General features: G+C 40.6%; 2 protein-coding genes across 5 annotated transcripts in view; both read right to left on the bottom strand.

Annotated features, from left to right (window-relative positions):
- sox1a (SRY-box transcription factor 1a) overlaps positions 1–6,464 on the bottom strand; it is an 84,088-nt gene extending 77,624 nt beyond the window's left edge. Inside the window, exons 1-2 of the transcript XR_005692238.1 lie at positions 5,753–6,464; positions 5,239–5,344 (exon numbers count right to left, since the gene is read on the bottom strand). The gene's annotated coding sequence lies outside the window, so the exon portion shown is untranslated. The remainder of the gene's footprint in view (positions 1–5,238; positions 5,345–5,752) is intronic.
- Positions 6,465–10,096: 3,632 nt separating this feature from the next.
- arhgef7a (Rho guanine nucleotide exchange factor (GEF) 7a) overlaps positions 10,097–25,924 on the bottom strand; it is a 34,859-nt gene continuing 19,031 nt past the window's right edge. For 2 of the 4 annotated variants that reach the window (XM_040005580.1, XM_040005578.1), the window contains 12 exons: positions 25,390–25,528; positions 25,244–25,303; positions 24,984–25,130; positions 24,529–24,615; positions 24,314–24,392; positions 24,087–24,226; positions 21,972–22,193; positions 21,731–21,824; positions 21,333–21,422; positions 16,736–16,835; positions 11,113–11,167; positions 10,097–10,966 (listed from right to left, as the gene is read on the bottom strand). In XM_040005580.1, coding sequence (XP_039861514.1) covers positions 10,844–10,966; positions 11,113–11,167; positions 16,736–16,835; positions 21,333–21,422; positions 21,731–21,824; positions 21,972–22,193; positions 24,087–24,226; positions 24,314–24,392; positions 24,529–24,615; positions 24,984–25,130; positions 25,244–25,303; positions 25,390–25,528 — 1,336 coding nt within the window. In that variant the 3' untranslated portion in view covers positions 10,097–10,843. Of the gene's footprint in view, positions 10,967–11,112; positions 11,168–16,735; positions 16,836–17,199; positions 20,906–21,332; positions 21,423–21,730; positions 21,825–21,971; positions 22,194–24,086; positions 24,227–24,313; positions 24,393–24,528; positions 24,616–24,983; positions 25,131–25,243; positions 25,304–25,389; positions 25,529–25,924 lie in introns of those variants that run through there. The other 2 variants (XM_040005581.1, XM_040005579.1) reach the window with 2 other exon arrangements.

The raw sequence follows: 25,924 nt of genomic DNA, 5'->3' as shown, positions 1-25,924 counted from the left end.
ACTGAAACACATGACTGCTACAACCTAAATATTAGTGCAGGGACTCTCCCTCTCTCTCCCTCTTTCTCTCTGAGTGCGCCTCAGTATGTGACGTGCGTGTGTGCGTGTGTGTGTTGATGTAATTATGTGTAGAGGAGAGGCTGTTTGGGGTAAATAGAGTTGCAATTATTCTTTTAACCTGTTTGATTGTCAGTCCCACTAACACACGGGGCCAGGAGAAGATAGAAAACAGACAGAGAGAGAGAGACAGATAAGTACTGCATTTAGCGATAAACAGTGGCACACATTTAACTCACAACTAAAAGGCCCCGAATTTCTCGATCACACGTATTAGCAGAAATGTGATTTTGTTTTTCCTTTGGAATAAAACAGCAGAGCGACGATTGTGTGCCTCCAACATAAAACATATATAATTTTCTAATTGTGTTGTGACCTCCCCGAACACAGTAAAAGCATGAAGCGATGAATGGATGGATTTATGCGTTCATATATTTTGTCACTTTTTTTTTCCGCCTTATTTCAAAGCAGCTTCAGATGTGCCAGGAGCGTTTAAAGGAGGTGCAAATATTTCTGCAATAAGTGATTTGATTGCTGCGTGTCATGACATGATAACGTGAACTGATTGAATTTGTGATACACTTGCTGCTGACAGCTGTTTGACTGAGCTGAAGTGTAATGCTCCATCAGCATCAAATGGAGTAACCCATTCAGCACCAATACTGGCGCATTAGAGAACAGGAAGTGCATTTTTATTTTCCCCTCAATACCTTCTAAATGGCCTCACAGCAAAGCGGATGACTGGTTTTTGAATGATTACATTTCTCCGGCAGCGATTTCAGGTGGCAGGGGAGTGTAATTCAGACCTTATTTTGAATATATGTACTCGCTACATTTAATGCAAATTATGTTACATTCAGTCACTAAATATATCAAATATAATCAATGACTTATTAATCATATCTTTTCAGATCTTCAGACTGTCAAAGTGTCAAAATAAAAGCACATAAATACGTATTAAATATGGGCTGCTCAATTTTCGATCAAATACTTTATATAGAAATATTTTCTCCTCCCACTCTCTCGTCATATTTTGCACACACACAGGCACACATACACACACACAACTAATAATGTTATCGGCTCAGATCACCAACTCAGCAGATCTCATCCACATGTCACCTGCAATAGCTCAACACATGCATGCACACACACACACAGATGCAGAGTTTTGTGCTCCTTGTCAATAGGACGTTAAGGGTTTTGGCACTAATGACCAGTGTAGAGATAAGAGAGGAGAGGTTAATGTGTTGCAGTGGGTGATCAAGATAAGACCGATCCCTTCAATCCTGCAGACAATGAGACAGTGAGAAAGGGAGAGAGGATAAAAAAAAAACACAGGAGGAAAAATATCTACAGAAATACAAAGAAAAAAGAAAAAAGTGTGCTTGTTTTCTATAAGTTTCATTGTTGAGTGTAAAATTTTGCTGTTTTGTTTTTTTTTATTACGTTTTATGTATGAATAAGAGGATTCATGTCAATTTGGTCCATCAGTGTTTGTGCACATAAATATGCACACAGCACACAGTAAAAACACTAAAGATGCAAACACATACAAACACTCAATAGCCACCACAACCAGCCAGTCCTGCCTTTCAGCGAACGTGTTATCAGTGCAGCTCAAAAGACAAACCAAATATACGACCCTGTCTTGCATGCTAAATGGCTTTATTTGGAGGCTTTCTTTGCACCGGTTGAGATATGTGTGTTTACAAGTGAATACAGCTACTGTATTATGTGTGTGTACCTCTGGTGTTTTGTTTGTTCGGTCTATTCATAGCATCACAGGGTAGATACAGTTTATTGTGATTGCTAATAATTTAAGTAATTGCTCAGCTTTAACAGACACTCGGTGCACGTGTATCCACAAGCACGCGCACACACACACACACACACACACACACACACACACACACACACACACACGCTTTCCTTCCTGTGAGTGAAAGTAACATAAAATGGCTGCCCACCCCCAACTCCCCCACCCCACCCCATCTGTGTGGCCGGCTGGGTCGGCTGACATTTGGACACTTGTCAATCATCTCTTTCAATAGCCAAGCGGCAGGAAAAATGAAGTCGGGGGGTCAGCAACTCAGTGTATCGCCATGGCAACAACTGCACTGAAGTTCATGTGCCTGCTGGGCCTGTAGTTCGAAGTGTGTGCGGCTCTATGCGTGTGAGTGTGTGTGAGAATGTCCATTTTTGTTTCGGTGTTGAGTGAGTGTGTGTGTGCGTGCCGTCTTCTGTGCCCAATTGTTCCCTATCAGCCGGAGGCAAATACTCCTCCCATTCTAGCTCTTCCACCTCTCACCTTGCAACCTCACATGCAGCTTTAGCCTTTTCTCCCTCCTTTCCCTCTTGCTCACAGTTTTTTTTCAAACTCTCTCCTCTAACCAGCAGGTCAAGGAACAAGGCCCTGCAGGAAGTACAGCATCCAAAAAAAAAAAAAGAGAGAGTACTTAACCTTTCACCACCTCAGCCTTTCCCTCTTTTTTGCCCCTCTTTTGCCTCTTACCATTATCCTCTTCCTACTTCCTATGCCAGTGTGTGTTTCGCTGTGATCCTCTACTCACGCCCGCTCTAAATGCAATTGTTTTCTCATCCTCTATAGTTGTGCATTCATCTGCTTGTCAGTTTGGCCTTTGTTGTCGAGAGGGTGAGAAGCATGCATGTGTTATCCCATGTGGTTCACATGTGTAAGCGGGCCTGCGTATTCAGCCAAAGCACAAGAAAACAGAATGAGCGAGCGCGCAAGCACAACAAACTATGCGGAGTCTGCGCCACTGGAGGTCTGTTTATGGAATGAATGCAGAGGATAATTTGTGTTCTCAGCCAGGGAAAATAGCTCAGATTGAGCCTCAGAGGACAATCTACTGACCCGTTTACCGAACACTTATCGCAGAGAGGTTCACCAGCACTATTCATCCTTTTGGGGCTCCGACAGCCACACACACAAGCAAGCAGCTAGTCCCCTCCTATCTATCCAGACTTTAATGACAGCATGATGTGCAGAGACAGCAGCAACACAGAAATGAGTTCAATACAATGGTCCAACGGGCATGAAAACCTGTAGCTCTGGGGGAAAAAAACAAAAAAAACCCCAACCTAATAAAAATTTACACTTACACTGTAGCTTCTGGCAGATTTTAGGGATTAGATAACATTTTAATTGGAGGGCTAAATGATAAACTTCTGCTACTTAACTGAATTTTTTATTGACACGTGTTGGAAAACAAAGCATGCATGAACCACACAGGTTTGCTCAAAGTATTTAAATTTATCGCCCCTCTTACTGAACATAGCAATTTTTATGAGTAAAATCTGCCGGTAATAGCCGTTTGATGTGGATTAACATGCTCCATTACCCCAATGCACCAACACTGCCAGAATCATTAAACACACACATACACACAGAGCTGCAATACGTAATATAGACACCAACATTGCTCCATCCAAAAGTCCCCCTAACAATATGCACACACACACACACACACACACACACACACACACACACACACACACACACACACACTTGGTCCAACACTCTCCTCTTTCCAGTTCCATCAATGGACAAGGCCTGACTGGAATGGTGTAATTCTCTGGGATAATTCATGGATAATTTTGGGATAATCTCCAGCAAACCATTCGCAGCGGTGCCACCCAGTTTGCCCGTTGCCTGATTACCAGGCACCAAATGCCAGCCACTTGTAGTGACCAACACCGCCAACAACCACTCTGATGCATGCAAATAAACAAAACAAACAAGGACCTCCAGCAGGGAAACATCCAGCTCGGCTTGCACAGATATTCAACAAACACTGCAGGTTATCACAAGCACACATACACACACATTTGCATACACACACTCATACACACGAAAGACAGGGCAAACAAACCAAAAAACACAACAATGTGAAGACATCTTGTTATATGCAAAAGCATGCGTGTTGAGAGCAAATCCAGCACCGACACACTCACGCACACAGAGACACACACACACTCACAAATAGGAGAACATATGCACACATACGGCCGAGAGGTTTTTCATTAGGTGTGATTGCCATCTCGTGGCAGGAGTAACCATATGATTAAAAATAAATGCAGCACATGATCTTCACTGTGACATGCAATTAAATGATCAGCGTTATGTCTTCTCATTTTGCACTGAAAGGCAAAAAGCACCTGCTGAAATATGGCTTAAAGAAGTGTTATGATTTAAAACCTTTAAAAAAAACAAGGTATACGAGCACCTGTTTACTGTTGTACATAATGTCACATTTATGGTTTTATAAATCTATAACATTTTTGCGTAAATACACACACACTGAGGCAAATAACAGAGAAAATCTTTGAGCACAGAACCTCAGGAGGCTTATGCTGGATTTCTTCTGCAGGAGGGCTACAGTGCTGGTGTATAGCTTGTTAAATACTGACATCTAGTGGCTCAAAGCAAAAACTTAGGTGCCTTAGGGATTGAATTGCACGTGTTGGTCAAATGAAATATCACCACCTCTTGGCTAATACACCTGCATAACCAAAACAAGAAGAAAGCCTAATATATTTAAGCAATTACAGCAATTATCCAGATATTTCATGCAAATCATTTTCCCCTCACTAATATTTTAAATTCCTTGAGTTATTTCCACAGCACTCGTTTGGCGTGAAATAGCAGGTAGAGGTGTTTGCATGCACCTAAACAGAGCAGAGCCTTCCTGGTAATTATGACTAACAACAGTATTTACCTAACACCATGGCTCGTTATTTAACATTTTGCTTTCCAATGAAAGAATCCATCCATCAGTGAGACAGAGGGCTTCACACTCGGACACACACACACACACATGCACACATCAAGTCCTCTTGATGTGCAGTTATGTGCAAACTTGCACACTAAAAGTAAAAACACAAACATTCCGTTAAAATGTAAAAAGCTCATCGCTCTGTCCATTTGATATTTACACCTGTGGACAAGTTTTTGCACAGTGTGTCCACAAAAACTTTTTTTTGCGTGGACCACAACTTCTGTATGTGGGTTACACCTCACAGGTGACACTGCACTTGTTGCACAAAAAAGTGTAAGAGCATGCAAACAGCCCTGACTCCCCCCCCTCACACACACACACACACACACACACACGCAAACTCAGTCAACCTATTTAGTACCTTTTGAGATTTACTCACTGTTCATTCAAAGCTCTCGCTCTCGGTGTTCACAGTTTGAGTTTTGAATTTGGGTCCTCAAAATCCTCTCCCTCCACTTCCACGAAACTCTGTCCAGCATATACCACTTTAGAAGAAGAAGAAGAAGAAGGAGGAGGGAAAAAAAGAAAATTAGAAGCACAGCTGGCAGCACTTTTTGTTTCCCAAAGCTTCCAGAGGAATGGATGTTTCCAGTCACTTTGTAAAAATCACTCCATCAATGGTAACAAGCCCGTTTACATGAACCAAGCAGCTGCTCAGATCACATACAGGAAGCAGGGTCCCTTCAGTCAGCCTGTCACTCCACTCGCACTAAGTCCAGCACTTTTTTTCTCTTTTTTTTTGGTCCTGCTGTTTGAGATGACAATTCTTTAAGGATGTGCAGCCTAAGCTGGAGATCATCGCACAGACGCAGCTTTGACCTGTGCGATTACAGATGATGACAGAGAGCGATAATCTGCGTGGACCGATGCATCAGAGTGTCAAGAAAGCTCACCTGCTCTCCTCAGCCACACTCCTGTCTCCGGGCGGTAAAAGCCCTCCTGTCATGTTTACACCAGCGCAGGCACACCGGTCTCCTCTCTCCTCTCTCTTGTCAGACATTGACTGTGGGGTTTTTTTCTTTTTCCACTGCTCTGTCTCTGCACTTGACCAATCCACTCTATCAGCTCCACCACTCTCAACACCACACAGATTTGCACTGTGCAACCTTTTCCATTTTCTATGATACTTTCACTCACTTGCCTTCTCCCCCCACTGCTGCCAAACCAGTCACCTGTAGACTCAGAGGTACTCAAAACCATTTCCCAATCTCCCGCCCTCCTCGCCTCATTCTTATCTTGTCTATCTCTCCTACTCCTATTTTCACCTTCCTCACTCCCACTCACTTTTCACTCCTACCCACTTTCAGTCCTTTCACTTCCTCTAATAAATCCTCTGCCTCTACCCAACTATTACAAATTTTCTCTGACCCACTATTTGCTATTAGCCCCTCGTCTTCCTCCTCCCCTTCTTCTTATCCCTTCACTCTCCATCGCTGTCTCTGCCTATCCTCCTTATATATCCTCAGCCTTCGCTTTGCTTTCTCCCCATCTCCAGCGGCATGAATATATTATTATCTACACAATGGAGCCCTGCTTATTGTTTATGAATTACCAGCCTTGCGGCCAAACAAAGCCTATTTTCATAAGAAACCTCCATTTCATTTCAGCTCCAATTAGATTGGGGGCTAAAGAATAGGAGTCCTCAGGCCTCAGCCCCTAAGGATGGCAGGTCCATTCAGCTTCATTCAATGGGGCCTTATTGCTTTCCCATACAAAAGAGCACGTGGATGGGCTTTCAGACTGAAACACCAACCAAAAATGACTGGGAGACAGTACTGTACAATAACAAATCTTTAAAGAAAGGACACTGAGCGCTTATCCTCCCATCCATCAATTCATCCCTCACTCTTCGCTTTCTTCTTCTCCTCTGTTCGTATATTGTAAGACCTGGACATTAATGACAGACAGTTGAAAGAGAAAGGGAGTGAAAGAAAGAGAAGAAGAAAGAGGCAAAGCAGCTCCGTTTTTCACAATACATGTCAAGTCTAAATGATCACTGGCTGCTGAATAGACAGAGGGAAGGGAAAAGAAATGAGTCGTGTGTATGTATGTGTGTGTGTACAGCTGATTGATTCTCTGCTTTGAAAAGAGGGAGAAAAAAGAGTGAAGGAAAGAGAGAGGAAGACCTTGGTGCTTTTTTTCCCTGAGCTCCACAATAGTCAGGGGGTCTGAGCTGTATTGTGGAGCAGCCACAGTGACAAGCTGTCACTCCATCCTGGTTGGAAGAAAGAGTCAGAGAGTGAAGAGGGGCTGGGGCAGGTCAGAACCCCGATAATATGCGTCTGCCTCCTTATTTCTAAAGTTTCTCACCCACCAGACACTTGACAGGAAGAAGAAGGCTCTCAAGTGTTCCCCGGGAAAGTTGAAGGACAAATAAAAGCAAGCTGGAGCCCAAATGTTAGCTGCAATGTGTACTTATGTACCTTTATGGGCAACATCATGCTCAGAGTGCCAGGTAAACTTCCCAGCAGTAAGGCAATGGCTCTTTTCATGAGCCAGTTCATTATTTAGGATAGAGAGGCAGCCAAACACTTTCAGGGAGTCAAGCCAGCAAGGTCAGAGTGTGGCAGTGCTGGCCTGGCTTTATCTGCCGAGATCTGCCTCACAGGATGAATGCGAATTGTGCCTTTGTTCCTATGAAGGAATATTCAACATGAAACAAAAGGCTGCCGTTTTCATTACAACTGAGTGGACAAGGTGAGAGTCACAGTGAAAAGGTTGACATCTGCGCTTATTCATCCAACAACAGCCGAATGAGATCTTCTCCACCCTACAAAGCTTGTCGCGATTACCAGGGTGCACAATAGAATTCAATAGACTGGATTTTTTAAAAAGAGCTAGAATACACACAGACCACTATGATATCATGGTATTGCATGTAAATAGTCAAGCACTTTGGCCATCAGTTTTTCATGCCAAACTTACCTTTACTGTGTTAAACAAGGCAAGAGGTTAAGGTGATAGGGCACTTTTTACTGTGTGCAATAAACAGTGAAAATCTGGGGGAGAAAAAAAGATATAGGCTGGTATAAGGCCTATTTTTTCAATTTAATATTGCATTGCTTGCAAAAAGCAATGGCAGAGTTGATATCTCTCCTACCTTGCTTTCTTTCTCAGCTAACCCTCCTCCTTCTACCTCGTGGATCTGTTTGGAATATCATTCACTCACAAAGTTCTCCCAACACATGGGGGGATACACAAAACTGGAGTCAAAGTTCATAGAATGGGCTTGGTACCTAACAATTTGTGTTGAAAATGCGAATCAGTGATCGTTACTTATCTTCAGTTATTGTGGTGCTGCTCTTTCATTCAATAAGTAATCCAGTGTATTGGTGAGTGTCTACACAGCCCTCCTTCAGAACCTCCTCGGCTGTGTCTATTAGGAGCACTATTTTACCCACGGGTATATCCAAGTAACAATGTTGTCGAGCATTGGCGGGCTTCATAACTGCTGGAGAGTTCCAGGAAGTGTGGTCTGACTTCATGAAATATATAAAGCACATACAAGAAAGATGCCTTTTCGATCCTTTCCCATTTCTGACTCCACAAAGTTCTGTAAAACCCCTTACGTATTTTTGTTTTTATTGTTTCACATTGTCTCGCTGCCAGTGTTTGTGATTTCTTTTCTCTAATTGCCTACACTGAAAATATTTTCAGTAGGTCTTAGCTTGTGCTCTGTTGTGAAAATTGAAAACTTACAAATAAATAAATAACTAATAAGGCCTAGCAGCCATTGTTAGGCACCCTCCGGCCAAGTGAAGAATGACATCTGAATAAGATGAATTAATTCACTCATGTGTAGCAGCAGGACCGGGCGTATGGCTTTATTGCCCCTTACTTCACAGTTTTGGCTACTTTTGGTTATTTTCATTCCCGTTGGCTTCATCTCCAGCTCCAATGGAGCCCAGTTTAGCCCAGAGTGTTTATTCTCAGCACTAAACAGCAAAACAAAACAAAAACAGCAAAATCCAGATGTTTCCCTGTGGAGAAACTTCAGAAACCAGATCTATATATTGAGCGAGTTGAATTTAACCCCGGTCCAGATATTTGACTCCAAATAAATGAGAGGTAGACAAGTCAGCGAGCTTTTTCTACTGTCATCAAAGGTAAACACAGAGAGCCAAATATTTCATCAGTGCTTATTACATCTCAGTAATATTGTGGTAATAGTGGTAATAAAGTGGTGATAATATGGAAATTTCAAGTTATTACTACAGTATTACCAAAGTATTAACTAATCCTATGAGACAAAACCAGTTACAGTAATAGCATAGTATATTGTATACACTCTACTATACTGGTAACTATAATGATAAACTGCTTGTAATAAATCAGTAAAAGTCTCTGCATTAAAATGTTTATATACTGACTTGTAAGAAGAACAGTAACAGGGTTGTGGTTGTTGTTATAAAAATGTAATATTGTTTAATTACATGTTATTGTTTAGTACCTAACATACTAAAGCACAAAAGGAAAGAATATAGTGGTTTATAATGGTTTAGGCACATATTTGTGTTCATGATATTAGTGTTTGGCCTGTTATGAGCCAATTAGATACATTTCAATCTAATATTACTCAGCTACAGTCACTGTTAAATCTCACAAGCCCATATTTTAGTAACGATATACTATAGAAAACATACTGTAGTCCAATTTCATTCAGTCTACTAAATTTCAGTGGAAACCACAGTTCTTTTAAACACTAGAATTATTTACTTCACATTTTCAGGTGAAGATGTTTTATCAGAAACTAAACAACATTTAACCAAAGTAGAGCTTAAAATAATAACTTGTTAAGTCTGTGGACTTTTGAAAAATTATTTATATATAAATTACTTCATCTACCACTGGAAAAAGTTTTTAGACAGGTATACTCTTTGGTGAGAGTCATTTTTTGACTTAACTTGTTGTGATTTTCTTGGGATAGAAATAAGTTCTGCTCAGCACCTATCCACAGCCTCTGTGCATAGGTGCTGAAAAGAAATAATGAAGTAGTCACACACAGGCGTATAAGCTGATTTTGTGGTTTTCTATGTCACCTAAAGCTTTCAGGCAAGTTAAATATAAACTAAAAGTTTAATAGTAAAATTTTGAATTTAAATATTGGTATTCTTATTAGGTTTCCTGACAGACATGTATTAATCCCAGCGGGCACACAAGTGCGAGCGCGTGTGTGTATATATTCCTTCCATAATACTAAATGGGGATGGTGCAGATTTAGTAGCGGCATTCAAAAGCATACCTCAGAGAACACATTTATTTATCCCAACGGGCAAAGGCTCATCTTTTAGCAGTATTTACAATATACAGTACAACATTAATACCTGTACAGTTCCCTTAGGAAAAATGAAAAAGTAAAGTTGTCAAACAAAAACAAAAGAAAAAAATGGATTAAAAACAGACATAAAGGAGTTTCCTGGCACAAGCTTTGCTAAAGGTTAAAAGCATCAGGCTTAGCCTGAGTCTGAGGAGGATACCCTGCAAAAAAATCATTTCATAAAAAATTAAATAAAGAGGTTATGAAATGGCTTTGTTCAAGTTAAGACTTGTCAAAGCCTTTGGACCATTAACACCATTAAAGTACCATTCTGTACAGTGGATAGTTGTGCCGTTAAATGATTGTAAACAGACGGAGAGGAACTCTCTCCAGTTATCCTCCAGCTTCGTGAACACAGCCACAGACATTGATGCTGGATGGTTCAGTACAGTCACGCTTGCTTAGTGATCAAGGAATGTTATTTTGGGACAGATGATCGAGGAAGTTTAACAAGTCATCTCAATAAGGCCTGTCTATTAAGCTGAATGGCACTTAAAGTGCACTGGTGGATCCATCTCAAACAAGCCCACATTTACTTGCCTTAAGATGGACATTTACCTTCACGCAACTGAGCTTAATTCATGTCTTTCAAACAGTGCAATCAAGTCCACAGGTACTGTACAAGTTCTTTCTTTCTACAAGCTTCACATGGGTGTTAACTTGAGCCTCACAGGTTTGTCTCATCCCACGCTGGGTCATTAATGCTCTTCAGAACGTTTCTAACAACTTTTTCTAGATCCTTCCGTGCTCGCTGCTCTTCCTCCAGTGACCTCTTCATCTTCTTGTTATCCTGTGTTGGAAAACAATCATGAAATACATTTTAAAACAAATCTGAAGATGACATTTAGTCACTCAGCCTTTAAAATTATCCAGTTTTGACATCTATAATTTCATAAACACAGTATCATGAGTTACCCAACAAACATCCAACATCACCTGTTTCAGCTCTTGAACCTCATCCCTCAGGGCATATACCACATCCACCAGGCTCCTATTTAAAAATAAATAAATACAATTTTAAAAATAATTATAGAAATTAATAAAAATATTTACAACAAACGCACTTAGAGAGCGCAACGTCCCCCAAAGTGCAAGAGACTTTGATGTTTTGTGATTTTTTTTATTTATTTTGTTTAGATGTGGAAGGCCTGCTAAGGCATCATTGTGAGGTGGTAGGGCGAAGTACTTGAAAAAAAAAAACAAAGCAAAAAAAACAATGGTGCTAACAATGAGTCATAGACAATTGTATTGTAGTTTTAAGATGAAGCATTACTGATTTTCACATTTTGTCTGACCTTGACAAAATTTTCACCCAAATTAAATCAACTCAAGCTGTTGTTGTTATCTACCATCACACAAAATTTGAAAATGATATCTCAAAAACTGCTAACAAACAGTCAAAAAAAAGACAAAACAACACCAACAGTTTATTTTTCCTACAAGGAAGGCTGACACATAGGGCTGGGCGATATGGCGTAAAATCCATATCACGGTATATATCACGATATATTCTTTTCTTCCGTATTTTAGCACTATAAAGGCGCACTTAAAATCCTTTAATTTTCTCAAAAATTCACAGTGCACCTTATAATCCAGTGTGCCTTATGTATGAATTCTGGTTGTGCTTAATGACCTCGAACCGATTTTATGTGGAACACGGCACTCAAAAATCTGTCAAAATGTTTTAGTACGACTTTGGTAAGCTATGAAGCCGCACCGCTTGGTGTGATTGTCAGAGCATTACGGCTAGTGATGGTAAATTCGATTCTTTTTACTGAATCGAGTTTGAATGAGTCACTCACCAAAATGAATCGGATTTTTCGAGTCATTTGAGTCACTGAGTCAGTTGCCCAGAGAGTGCAGAAAATTTACATTTTCACTCAAACTTACTTTGTTTCTCTTTTCATGTATATCCTACTACTAAGATGAGTGATTAAAAAATAAAAACAACTATTTTTATAGAGCAAAAAAGAGCAAAAAAATTAAGATTTCTAAAGGGAAAATTCATTTTATTTATTGTTATTTTATTTTATTTTATTAGTATTTTCCTCAAATGTGTCAAATATATATTTTCTCATCTAAATGTCCACTGAGCTGTGAGCCAGAGGGCGGTAATGCGCCTTAACGTTGGTTTCCAACCAAGAAGAAGAAGAAGAAGAAGCTGTGAGCCAGGAGGGAGGGGGTGAGTGAGTGATTCCTTTATGCTACAATTCAGCACAGCAAGGGAGGGGGTGAGTGATTCGTTCATGCTATGATTCAGCACAGGAAAAGAGGGGGTGAGTGAGTGATTCGCTTACGCTATGATTCCGCACAGGAAGGGACGGGGTGAGTAACTCAAATGTGCTGTTAGCATGTTAGCAGAGCGATGCTACTGTGAACGGCTCTGTTATCACTTCCAACATTAACGAAGACAGAAAACTAAACAGCAGTGATGTTTGTAGGGTTACTGAAGTTGGACTAGCTGGTATTTAATGAAGTGCTATATGATTGCTAGCGAGCTATGTTAGCATAACATAAACAGTGAAGCTGGAGGATGAACGCTAGCTTTTTTCCACTCAATAAAAGTTAACGTGAGGGTCTGATGGCTAGGGACAAATGCAATCGCATGGCATAATGCTGTAAACGGACCAAATTTCAGTCAGGACTAGGGATGGGTACCGATAGGTTCTGACATAAACGGTAGCAACCAGACTGAAAAGCAGCGCACATTTCGGTGCTTTTTTTTTTTTGAGATGTCATACACTTTGGATTCTAGCCAATCATTTTACCTTTCCAAGGATAGTAGGCGGGTCCAGGTACGTACGTTCTTTTAGAGCAGAGCTACAGATTAAAAATGCCCAAGGCAAAGCGGTCAAAAGTCTGGCTGTACTTCACAGCAAAAGATGCAAACTCAGCAGCCTGCAACAAGTGCTTTAAGGTGATACTGTGCAAAGGAGGTAACACCTCGAATCTGATGAAACACCTGGCAATGCATAGCATTTTTTTAAAAGCTGAGAAATGCACCGTATTTAATAGCTTGCTGCAAGACCTCACACCGAGCACATCTACTGCGGGTGTGGTGCCTGTTATCAGACCTGGAGTTAGCAACATCCCCCAAGAAACCGAAGAGTAGAGTCGTCAAAGGAGCTTGCAAAGAAAAGCGTCTGGACTTCTTTAAGTTAATTGAAGACGATTCACCTCTCATCCGAGAAGCTTCTTCAGTTCTAAGGTCAAATGGTGGGGAGTCCCAGATATAAACCTAGTGGGAGTATCCCCCCACAGAGGGACAAAAGGACCCCCTGATGATCCTCTAATCGCCTGAGCCAAGGTGTGAAACTGGGTGTGGGTCCCAATCAGCCAGAGTTTCGGGTGAGTTCATTGTGAAACCTGCGAATTCCTGAGGTCAGATGGCCCAGGATGTGAGTGGGCGTTAAGGCATCTGGGGAGGGAACTCAAAGCTGGATTATAGATGGCAGAGAGTTGGTGTCGTAAACCACCGCCTCTGTTCAAAGATGGTCGCTCACAGTGGACATAGATGTCACTGTGAGCGACAATCTTTGAACAGAGGCGGTGGTTTACGACACCAATGATTAGAGGATCATCAGGGGGTCCTTTTGTCCCTCTGTGGGGGGGATACTCCCACTAGGTTTATATCTGGGACTCCCCACCATTTGACCTTAGAACTGAAGAAGCTTCTCGGATGAGAGGTGAAACGTCTTCAATTAACTTAAAGAAGTCCAGACGCTTTTCTTTGCAAGCTCCTTTGACTACGATGACCTGGATGACTGAGAACCTTCACAGACAAAGAGTAGAGTCCTGGCCCCTAGCCCTGCCAGTGTAGCAGAAATGATGACGGATGATGATGGCAGCAGCAGCCGTTCTTCTCTGGTTGAGTAGCTTAACGTTATTAAATTAATGCACGTAAGGTGAACTAGCAAACACCATCATAGTTACATGCGGCTGTCTTCTTGTTTGATAGAGTGATACCATATATACCCTATAGCTGCAGAAAAGGCTAACATTATTATCTTTTTATGAAAAAAAAAACCAGATAAACATGAGAGGTTTTAGGACAAAGTTTGTGTTTTCCATTGTTTAAGCACCGGTTCCAACCAGAGGTATGGTGTATCAACAGAAAAGGCTAACTTGGTTATCATTTTGCAGAAAAAAGAAACTACTAAAAATAAAAACATAAGAGGTTTTTGGACAAAGTTTGTGTTCTCCATTCTTTAAGCACCGGTTCGAGCACTGTTTAACCCTTTAAGACCTAGAATAGAACCAAGTCCACCAGAGCTTATATTATATTTTTACATGCTGTAATGCCATTTTTGGGAACATTTCAAGTTGCTATACATCAATACAACCATTATAGCCCAAATTTTAATAATATGTATGCATTAAGTGCATAGCAATTACATAAATTGCAAAAAAAGTGCAATAAACTACAAAAAAATTGAAAATCGTTTTTGTTTTTTTAACATATATTTCTAATTAGAAAAATTTAAGGGGCTTATCCCTCAAAACTGTAAATACAAAAAAGTTGCACAAAATAGTTTCCCACCACTGGAAATTTATTTTGAGTGTCTTCATAGTTTTATTTTTGAAATACACCAATTTTTATATACTGCAGGAAAAAGTAAAATAAATATTATAGTGCAAATTTGCAAAAAAGCAGCATATGCATCAAAATAAACTATTTCCAGTAGGGCAATATGAGTTCTAAGCATCCCAGAAATGACACAGTTTTAAAAACACCAGTATAAGCTTATGAGGCCCTGATGGTTAAAAACTGCATTTCCGCGAAAATAACATCACTTCCGGTTTCGGGCAGGTAATGGCGGACATGCGATAGTTCGCGCTGACATCTATTCCAATGTAGGAAGTGTTACGAACAGCTGATCGGATCGGCAAAGCGTGTTTCTGGGATATTATGTTTTTGTTGCTGCAAGCGCTTTTTATGCAGTTTTTGCAAAGCTATATGTGGAAGGAAACCGTGACCTAGGACAAGCTGATGGCATAAGATGTAAGTACAACTCCTCCGGTTTCATATGCAAAAAAAATTATTGCGCTAGCTTACGTGGTTGCAGTTCTACAGGGATTTAAAAATAGTTGCGCAAAATGGAGCGTGCCCACTCCGACCGGTTTTAAAGGGTTAAGCACCGGCACCATTTCAAAAATACCGGTTTGGCACTGGTATTGGATAAAACCTAAACGATACCCATCCCTAGTCAGGACAACAACTGAGATAATCCATCCACAATACGAGGTTAGTCATTACTATACTGCAACAACATGGGAATAGAGCAGCTGCGAGAGAATTCAGCATGAATGACTCAATGGTACGGAAGTGGAGGAAGCGCAGTTTTTCGCTTTCCTCGTATTCCAAAACGTGCTTCGTCTCTTCACTATTACTGTCACCCAATTTGCAGATGATATTGCTTGCAGACGATATTGCTTGCAGACGATATTGCTTGCAGACGCTGCGATGTTTTCGACCAAAACAGGCGCAGCTTGATGACACCATCAACATGCGCTATTGCGGCAGAGCGGTATAGTCAAAATCTCTACCTTTGGACACACCCTTATACAACTTATTTCACTCCTCACTAGACTACGGTTGTATAAAAAAAAACTGTAACACAACTGTAATTTCAACACAGACCTCAAATGGTGGGGAGAGCCTTCAGCTAGCTTGCAGTAATGACGCAGGGTTCTAACAACAGTTTTCTATATTAGTATGAATCAACTGTGAATCAAGAAATCACTTAAAATAGAACTTGTCAGAAAAAGTGGTCTAAAAGCAACACTTCACACCATTATTTAAAGAAAAACAGATGAGAAACAAAGTCATTGACATCTATCAGTGTTGAAATTGCTACAAAGCCATTTTTGGGACTCCAGTGAACCACGGTGAGAGCCATTATCTACCAATGGAGAAAACTTGGAACACTGGGGCAACCTTCCCAGAGGGAGCCAGCCTACCAAAAGTACTCCACAAGTGCATCAATGACTCATCCAGGAAGTCACAAAACAACCCAGAACAACATCTAAAGAACTGCAGGTCTCCCTCGTTTCTGTTCAGGTCAGAGTTCATGATTCAACAATAAGGAGCTCTCCCTTGGATGTCTCTAAGGAGAAAACCGCTGCTGACCAAACGTCCAGCCTTAAACCTGATTGAAATGCTTTGGCATGACCTTAAACAGGCTGCTCATGCTTTAATAAACAAACCCTCCAATCTGTCTGAATCAAAACCATTCTTCAAAGAAGACTGGGCCTAAATCCCTTGCTTGATAGCAGTTCTTGCTGCCCGCGCGTAGCACAAGCAGTTATTAGCCTTTTCCACACAGGGTCAGGTAGGTAAAATTTGATTATCTGAAACATGTAGGTGTGTCAAATATGCAAAAAGATAAAATAAATTTTTTTTTTTAAAAAAACAGGAAGGGGGCAAATATTTTTTCCACAGCTCTATAAGCACCGCATACAGAATACAGCAAGGACTAAGCTGAGAATTACAGGATTTAAAGACATTAGGCATGAGCCAGGATAGAAGCATGGAAAAGAGAGTCATCCATCATCTTACTTTTCTTCCAAAGTACTTTGTCCATTGCGACTGGGATCCTCCAAAAGTACTTTCTCCTCACCGGGGATGATCACATGGAGCCCCGTTTCCCTTTGTGGCCCTGTTTCAAAACAGAACAGCTCTTCAACAGATGATACTTCCGAACGCAGTAAGCCAGTGCAGTCATCTTTGGTAAATGACTTTTCCTTTTTTAAGACCAAAATCCGAATTTTATTGGAATGACACACAGCATCCAAGAGACACAAACACGCACAGCTGGTTGTAGTTGTGTGTTAGTCATGCACAGACCAGTTTTCAGACAGAAGACACAGAGGATAGTGAAAGCAAATGGGAGACACAAAAACAGAGTCATGTGACCATTCGTCATACACCTTGGTAATTTGAAACTAGCAAAGACTTCACCATCTCTCCCAAATGAAACCACATACTTGTTCTGCAAAAACAAAGTCACATGAATGCCAACGTCTACCAAATGACAGATTTATTCAAAACTCATAATACAGCGTTTGGGACTTGAACACTTCAACAGTGTAGAACAAATACACTGAAGGCGCCGTTTGCAGATAAGACATGGCTACGTGTGTGAACTGAATACAACATTTGAGCACACAGAGGACAATGTTGGCTAAAGACAGTTAGTCTCGTCACCCTGCCTGTCCCACAGTTCGACTTAGTTTCTTAAACCACAGAATACACCTGTCACAAAATATAGCACATGATATAAGGACAGTGATATTCTTAGCTCAAATACTCATAGAAGATTGAATGGATTTTTTTCCTTGCTCCAAGATGACTAGTATTTACAGAAAGGGTCATTATGTGCTCTTTAGATTTCAAGTCCACTCTGACAGTATTCTGAGCTGAACAAGTAGTTCACATAGAAATGTTCCTGTATAATCATGATCTCTCTCTCTCTTGCTTGTTTTTCTTTTTAAACCCCTCAATGCTATCAAAACACAGAGGGTGAGCATTTACACCACGAATGAGCATTTACTTTACAGTAACACTGAATACTTAAGTCTACCTTTAGGATTATATCATACACACTCTAGGCAGACGACAGAAAGTACAGAATTTTAACAGATTCTATCCCTCAACCCACCCACTGGCCTGTTACATGATTGTGCAAAAGAACTCAAACACTTCATGTCATAAATTCTGTGTAAACGTTGATACAGACCGAGAAAATTTCAAAAAGAAAACAAACGATTCTTCCAGGGATCATTTTGTAAACATCGGCATACAGAATAAAATATAAATAAATTTTTTAAAAAGGAGCATTTATACCAAATAATAAATACAAGAAGAAGAAGAAAAAAAAGAGCAGTTCAAACTGTAACATGGACCAATATATTCTATGTCACTTACATTGCTTACTGTAAGAGGATGTCAGCCTGTACTTTTAATATCCAAGACTGGAAAAATACTTCTTCATAAAAATAGTCATTAACGCTAGATAGTATGGGAAGCCTCACAAGCCGGACGACGCGAAGGCAAGTCTCGGTAATGAGGCCACAGCATAGGTGCTAGTTTGTTGCAACAAAAAAAAAAAAAAAAAAGGAAAAAAGAAAGAAAAGGGGTGATGTTTTCAAATGGCATTGAACATCTTTGTGTGGTTCAAATTGTCAGAGCATACAACAAGAGCTACACCCAGAGTTATTAGTTTCATCTGTGATTTTATAACCATCCTCTCCTGTCTGAGAAGCCTGTCAAGCTAGTTGACGTTGAAAGCTAGTAAACATGGCTGACAAGCTGTTCTCCTGGAACATAACGCGACTTCATGACTCAAAGTTGGACGCAAGTAAATGCTTCTTCCCATGAATGAGTGAGATAAGAAAACTGATATCAATTCATGCTTGCAGGGTTAGAGCTGGAGCTGCAACATGTTTAGCCAAAACTAGCATAAAAACCTAGCACAACTTAAAAAAAAAAAAACTAGTTCTGTCAGTCAACAAGCACCAGTTAGTTGGCTAAAATTAACCTGCTTAATTTTTGTTTATTAAAACGGTGACATTTAAAAAGGTCCTAGCTGTTGGATTTATTACCGTTAGACAGAGGCAGACTAGCTCTTCTCGTTCTTTATGCTAAGCTTCAGAGTCATACTGAACGTGGGTGTTATCACTCTTCACACAGAACTTGGCAAGAAATGTAGTGAGTGCATTTCCCCAAATGGTAAGTTGTTTCTTTAACGTATGGGACACATATCCCCCATCAAACGAAGGCGTTCAATTTCTACTATAGGATTGTAACCGTTTTAGCTTGTAGCTCACAGACTGACGCCCTTTGCTTGTTTTATATGAAACCTTTTATTTAAATAATTCATTAACTTGAGTATTAAACCATTATATAAATGCAACCCTGTGATACGGACAGAAACATAACTAGACATTAAAGGGGACCAATTAAAATCCTATTCTTATTCCTTGACTCTACTAGAGTGTCTTTGCATGATTATTGCTCATAATAATCCTTATTTAGCTTATACTGGTCCTTTGTGTGGTCTTGACTTTAATCCAAGTTATTTTAGCTCCTCTCCCTTTTAAGCCACCAGATTTCTCCTTATTGGCTGTCTTTACAAACAGAAGATGTATCAAGAAGACCCCTCTCTTTATCATCATACATCTCGACGTGTTGTTATGTATCCCGAAAAAAGAACAAATGACTGTCAAACTAAGCTTTTAGAGCACTCTGAATCCTGAAGCCTGAGATTTTGACTTGTATTTCAAAGTTGAAACTGTATATTTAAGAGAAAACTGGGAAAAGCATAATGGATCCACTTTAAGATCAGACTGAGGATCATGCCTTAGAGACTACACTAGGAGTAAACTATCAAAATGAATAGTAATAAAAGTCACTTCTTCGCTTAAAAAAAAAAAAAATCAAAGGAAAACAAATTATGTCCAATTACTTAATGCCAGCGGTGGTATGTAGTCCTGCAGATAGTCTGTCCCCCCCACCTGATACCAAAGAGCTAGAATTATATTTGCAATGGTCACAAAAGACGTACTAAAACTATCCGTACATCTGCATACTACTATAGGCAAGTCTGAAATTGAGTTTTTTGGTCATTTAGACGGTCAGAACCTTATTATTTATCAGTCTTGGTAGAACGACTTTAATCAAATTAGTAACACCTTACTCAGAGAGTGAAGTGATAATCTTCTCTTTCTGTAGCAGCTATGGACAAAGGACAAAAAAATTGGACTGAATTTGACAAACTATTAGGCGCTGAATATTTAATTAAACCACTGAATATTCAGTTTGGACTGAACACACAAAAGCTATCTGGAATGTTAAATTTCATGCTGTCACAGGTTTGCAACACGGGTATAACTTCATGTTCTGAAAATTCTATTAAACGTTGATAATTTGGATATTGCATTTGCATGCCTTTATATTTTCAGACAGCAGGGGGATATGTGCCTGTACCTGTGTAGCATCTGTGCTATGTTTCAGCATACATACTCTAGAAACACATACTGGAGAGGAGTAGTACATGGTAAATAGAATACAGTCGTTCCTGAAATACATCTGAATATCAGACAGGAAAAGCTCAGTCCCCATTTCTCCCACCCCTGGGTCTCCCTCCCACATATTCCACTCTGAAATCCCTGTACTCTCTCCTGAGAGCTTACCCCATTTATGTTCAAACCAGGGGAGTGGTCACATTCAAGATAAATTAAGAATAAATTATCAAACACCTACTGCATGACAACTACAGAAAGAGAGGAGGCACATAAAAGGGGAAATGGCAAAGGCAACAGGGAGATGCCTGAAACATCTTCAAACAAACTGTCGAAAAATAAATAAAACAAATAAGTTAACAAAAAAATTGAAAAATCATAATAGAAAATAAATAGATAAATTAAAAAAATCTTTTTTTTTCAAACACATTGAAGAGAAAAGAGGTAAGCGGGCTGTACTTCACTTCACAGCACAGCTTGGCAGTACTGTACGGTCTTCAGTTCTGGTGAGAGATGCAGCTCTTGCGTGGCACTGAGCCCATTCTGTAACTGTGGGTGGTCCAGATGGAGTCATAGTCTGAGTCCTCCGAAAGGTCAGAGGTCAGTTCTGGCCGGGACACGCTGCTACGGCGGCCCGGCGAATCCACGCAGGACTGGTCCACGTCAGCCAGCACGTGGTTGTGCATCAGGTCGGTGCCCTGCCAGGCTGGGTGGAGTGGGCGGGGTTGAGAGTGATGTTGCGAATGCAGGAGGAGGAAATGGTGGTCGAGGGAAGACGAGTGACGGCACAGGGAGGGAGGGAGGAAGGAGGAAGCATACGCAAACACGCAACAAATGGCAAATCATAAAACCAATGGAAGATGCAGGATGAGACGATGGATAAAATTATAGAAAAGCATCAAATAAAAGATGAGGAAAGGATAAACTCAAGGAAAATAATGCCAAAAGTAAAGGAATGGAGGAGAAACAGGAAGAAGAAGAGATACTGTTAGAGGGGTCAGTACAGAATAAAGTTAAAGAAAGGCACTGAGTACAGAATACAGATGCAGCTGCTACAAAGAGAGCAAGATCCAGTATGAACCTCTCTTCTTTCGTTTGTATATCTGCACGGGTAAGAGTTTGTTTTTTCTTACTAGAGTTAAGAGTCTGCCTGGTTTTGGCGCTGGTGCAGTATGCCTCGATAACTTTCAGGATTTGGGCGTCTTCTTCCAGAGCAGCTGTGCCTGAGAAAGAGACGGTGCCAGGAAAAAGCACATTTAATTCACATGCTAATGTCTTTGTTCTCTCACTATGAAAGAAATAGGAAGACTGATACCGCTTTCTTAGCCGTCTAGTGAGTAAAATGTAGGGAGAGAACAAGCTATTAGTTTAGCAGCACTGTTTAATCTATAAGGAAAAGGAGGTATACACAACAATATGCAGTTTTCCGTAGAGTCAGGCAGCAATTCAGCCATTTCTTAAATGTCATACGATTACTTTTTATGGAGGCAAAAAAGACTAAGCATATGAAAATAAAAGACTTTACACATACTCTTCCTCAAGGCAAATTCCTCTTCAGACTGTTTCCGCTCGGGTTTGCGCTTGGGAAGAAGTTTCTTCACACTCTTAGGACTTTTACTAAGATCCTGCACATGAAGGGCAAATGATAGAATACTTTATAAACAGGCTATATTAATTTTTTAAAAAGGATCATTATTCATTTCACTAGCACATACAGTTTCTTAGCATTAGGATTATATAGTTTTAACATAAGCAACGTAAATCAGGTTTACCTCCTTGTAACAGAGGGCGGCAGAGGGCCGTAGTGGGGGTGCAGGTCGCAGGCAGCTCAGGCTCCATGGTTTGGGGGTATTTGGTGGTTCCAGTGGGCCCCACATCATGGTGTTGTGAGGTGTCCCATGGGAGGATGGGTGAGGCAGGGTGTGGTAGGTAGGAGCCACTGTCAAGGCCCTGTTCTCACCATGTCGGGATGGGGTGAGAGGGTGAGATGGGAGCTGAGGGGGACGAGAAGCAACAAAGTGAGTGAGTTATACAATGAATATGTAGCTTGCAAAGAAGAACAATAACTGTACGGATTTACTCTTCATTTGTTTGGCGCTTACAAAAAGGTGTTTTTGCTGTTTCATACATGAGAATAGCAAACAAGCGTCACAACAAAAAGCAATAAAAATACTAATGTTTAATTTTTACCCCTGTTCCAAATTATCTTCACATGCCTCAGTATCTATCAAGACAATTGTTTACAGTGCAGGACACCCAGGGCGTTCCAGATGTTTCTATAATGTGAGGCAATAAATGCAAGCCATGTTGATTTTCAGAAAACTTCTAGGGGTTATAAATTGAGGGGAGTTGATTAAAAAAGAACAATCAGGTCACGGTCAGAAGCAGATGAATAAGTGAAGGACCTCAGGTCACACATTGTGAGAGTTCAAAAGGATGGCGTGGGCTACAAAGGCCATGACCAAGCTATTGCAGATGCCTGCAGCCACAGCCTAAAAGGATCAGTAATAGGTACAATTCCACACAGTCGAGGTCCAAAGAAATAGTAAACCCAAGATGATGCCCCTTCTCACAAGAAAAGTGTTATGTGAGGCCAACAGTAACCCACATGTCGCAACCAAGGCGAACCTACAGAAAACCGATTTCAAAACAGACACTGCTCTTCGGGAGCAGAGGTGTGGTGAAAGGAAGGTGAAGCGTTCAACCCAAAAATACATTCCCAGCAGTCAAACGCTGAGGTGTGAGTATAATGCACTGGTGTTTGTTTTTCAGCAAATGGGCCTGGAAACCTTGTAAAAGTTGGTGCAGTCATGAAATAGGACTATTATATCTAGATTCTCAATGAAAGCATAAGCCAGGCTACCGAAAAACTTGGACTTGAGCAGCAATGAACCTTCCAACAAGATAACGATTCAAAACACAGAGCCAAATTATTCAAGAAATGACAAAAAAAATGGATTTGGAGTGACACACCCAGAGCTTTGGCCTGAACACTACTAAGAATTTGTTGACAGAGCTACAGGTCATGGGAAGGAACCCCTCAAACCTTAGGAACCTGGAGAATTTAACTAAAGAGGGGTGGGCATAAACATGGTTACTGCGGTCACAATTAAATAATCATGACACCAAACAACTGAGCAGGAAATGTGTAATTCATACTGGACTGAGCACTGCGGACTGAAAAATGTCACGAATAAATGTTCGGTTGATTGTGGGCACAAACTTAGGACGCAAAATGCCTCCTTCAAGAAAACTAAATGTTTACAGCGTCTTATTTTGTGAGGGGTCACCACAGTTCATCACCTGCATTCACCTCACCTTATCCCTAGCATCCTCTTCTGTCACAACAACCCTCTGCAGGTCCTCTCCTTTACTACATCCACAAAGCTTCTCTGCAGAAAGTGTGTAGAAAGTTCTTTCCCTCCTGTTTGGCAGCTTCATATTCATATTTGAACCAGATATGGTATATCACACTTCCATAGTGAGTGTCCAGAGATCTACTCCTGGTTGGACATGCTAAAACTCCACTACATACATCTGTGACACAGCCCTATGTATGGCATTTAACTCATTTCACAGTGGTGTCACCAACATGCACAGGGGTACACCAAAAATAGAATTATATCAATTTGTTCTTTCTAAGGATAAATGCTAAATATTTTGCATTTTTTAAAGTTAATTTCAGTAAATGCAATTGTGTATTGTGGTCAATTCCAGTAAAAGTAATCAGCCACTTCACGTGGGTTTGCATCATCATTTGAGGTGATTATATGTATAATGCACTGTAATTAAAGGGTCACAGTCAGTGAGAAATCAATATGTTCTGGGTTTCAATGAACAGAAAGAAAATGATCTACATGTGGGTATGTTAATCACTGAGTTCTGACCGTGTGGCAGGGAACAGTGAGTGGTTTGTGGCTGGGCGCTGTGGCTGCAGTGTGTTTGATTTGTCTGGTCAGGTGTTCCACCCAGTCCTGCAGGTCCTGCTGGTTGGTGCATATCACCAGGAGACGGTCAAACATTGTGCCTGCAGGAACAGGGACAGTATTGTTTAAAGTGTTAATAAAAATCCACAGGAATGAGTCAACATCTTGCTTGTAAAACGTGCCCTTACCATTGAGCTCGAAAGCATTTCTATGGGCTTCGCAATCTTCTAGTTTGGTTACTGTCATGCCTGCCAGGGGCAATTTTCCCTGGAGAGTGAAATAACCACATCATACACATGACATGCAAGAAAAAATAAAACAAACAAATAATTTATTTTTTATTTATTATATATATATATATATATATACATATATATATATATAAATAAATGAGACTACTGACCTGGAATATGAAGCCACTCATCCTGGGGCTGGCAGACAGCATGAGGAGGATGTGGGGGAAGAGCATGAGGTAACGCTCATTTTTCTCCTAAAGCAGAAAGTGTAGAGAGTATGAGTAAGCATTTCTTTGTACAAATAGGATGCCTTTAGCTTGTATAGCCCACTTCAAAGTCTACAGATGAACAAATGGCTGCAGCAGCAAAGGTTAGGCAGGTATAAACAGTAACTGTTTTTAGCTTTAATTTAAATTTTGCGAGTTTTGGGACACATTTCTTTACCACTAACTTGAACTTGAACTTGAACAGTAATTATTTTGAGTCTTTGCATTGAACTAACTATTTGTACTATGTGTACAAAAGACTACAATTTATGCACTTTAATATTATATTTACAGGAAGCGACTATTGCAGCAGTTTATAGCAGAGCGAAGTATAGATGAAGGAGCCAAATAAATACCTCTGACAGCTGACTCTGGACCAAGACCTGGCTCATGTAGATCACAGAGCCTAAGGTTTTGATGTCATCCCCCTCCCACAGCCGGATGGATTCTGTAAGAATCTGCAGCTCCAGCTCCTTTCGTTTCCGCACCTCCTGGCACTGAGCCTGGCGTGAAAGAGACAGACGGCTGTTTCAAAATCTTTTCTTAAGCCACTTCATTTCATAGAAAGTCTGGTTACGTGTTGTGTCTGTCTGGAGAGGATGAGAGTTCAGCTTACCGACAGACTTTTGAAAGACGACATGCACTTCTGGATGTCTGGTCTGTCTGGGTGATTCTCCTAAAAAGGGCAGACACGTTGTACATTTAACAAAAAAAGCTAAACACAGGAGCTGAAGAAAAATGGCTATCCAGTGACACACACACCTCCATGTGTCTCTCGAGCTCTTTAAGTAGTGTGGGGTATTTGTCCAGTCTCATAAAGGGTTTACTGAGGCCTGTGGTCAGGGTGAGGATCCCGGGACTGACAGCACCGCGCCCTTCCATAAAATCTCCCAATACATCACTGCAAGAGAACCAAAGACAAACAAAACATTTAAGCTACACCACAAACAGCATCATCACAGGGTCTGCACGCAACACATAAGTTGGCTTTGTTAGTTATTTAATAGTTTTAAGAACCACTGAAGGTCAAACCATCCTAATTGGCATTCTGATTGTGCTACTCACTCCTGTTACCTTCATGAGGAGGCTTATGGAGGCAGCTAGACCTATTATTTCAATCAATCTGCACATTATTTTTTTTAAAAATCTGACTAATCTGACTGACTATTAATCTCTGGCTTACTTCCACAGCTTGTCTTTTATTCCGTCTTCCTTCTCTCACCCCAACCGGTCACAGCAGATGGCCGCCCCTCCCTGAGTCTGGTTCTGGTTTCTTCCTGTTAAAAGGGAGTTTTTC

This window comes from Simochromis diagramma, unplaced genomic scaffold, assembly GCF_900408965.1.
Source record: "Simochromis diagramma unplaced genomic scaffold, fSimDia1.1 OVJJ01000501.1, whole genome shotgun sequence".
Taxonomy (NCBI): domain Eukaryota; kingdom Metazoa; phylum Chordata; class Actinopteri; order Cichliformes; family Cichlidae; genus Simochromis; species Simochromis diagramma.
The sequence above is the reverse complement of the archived record's forward strand: the minus strand, read 5'-3'. Positions and strand labels throughout refer to the sequence as shown.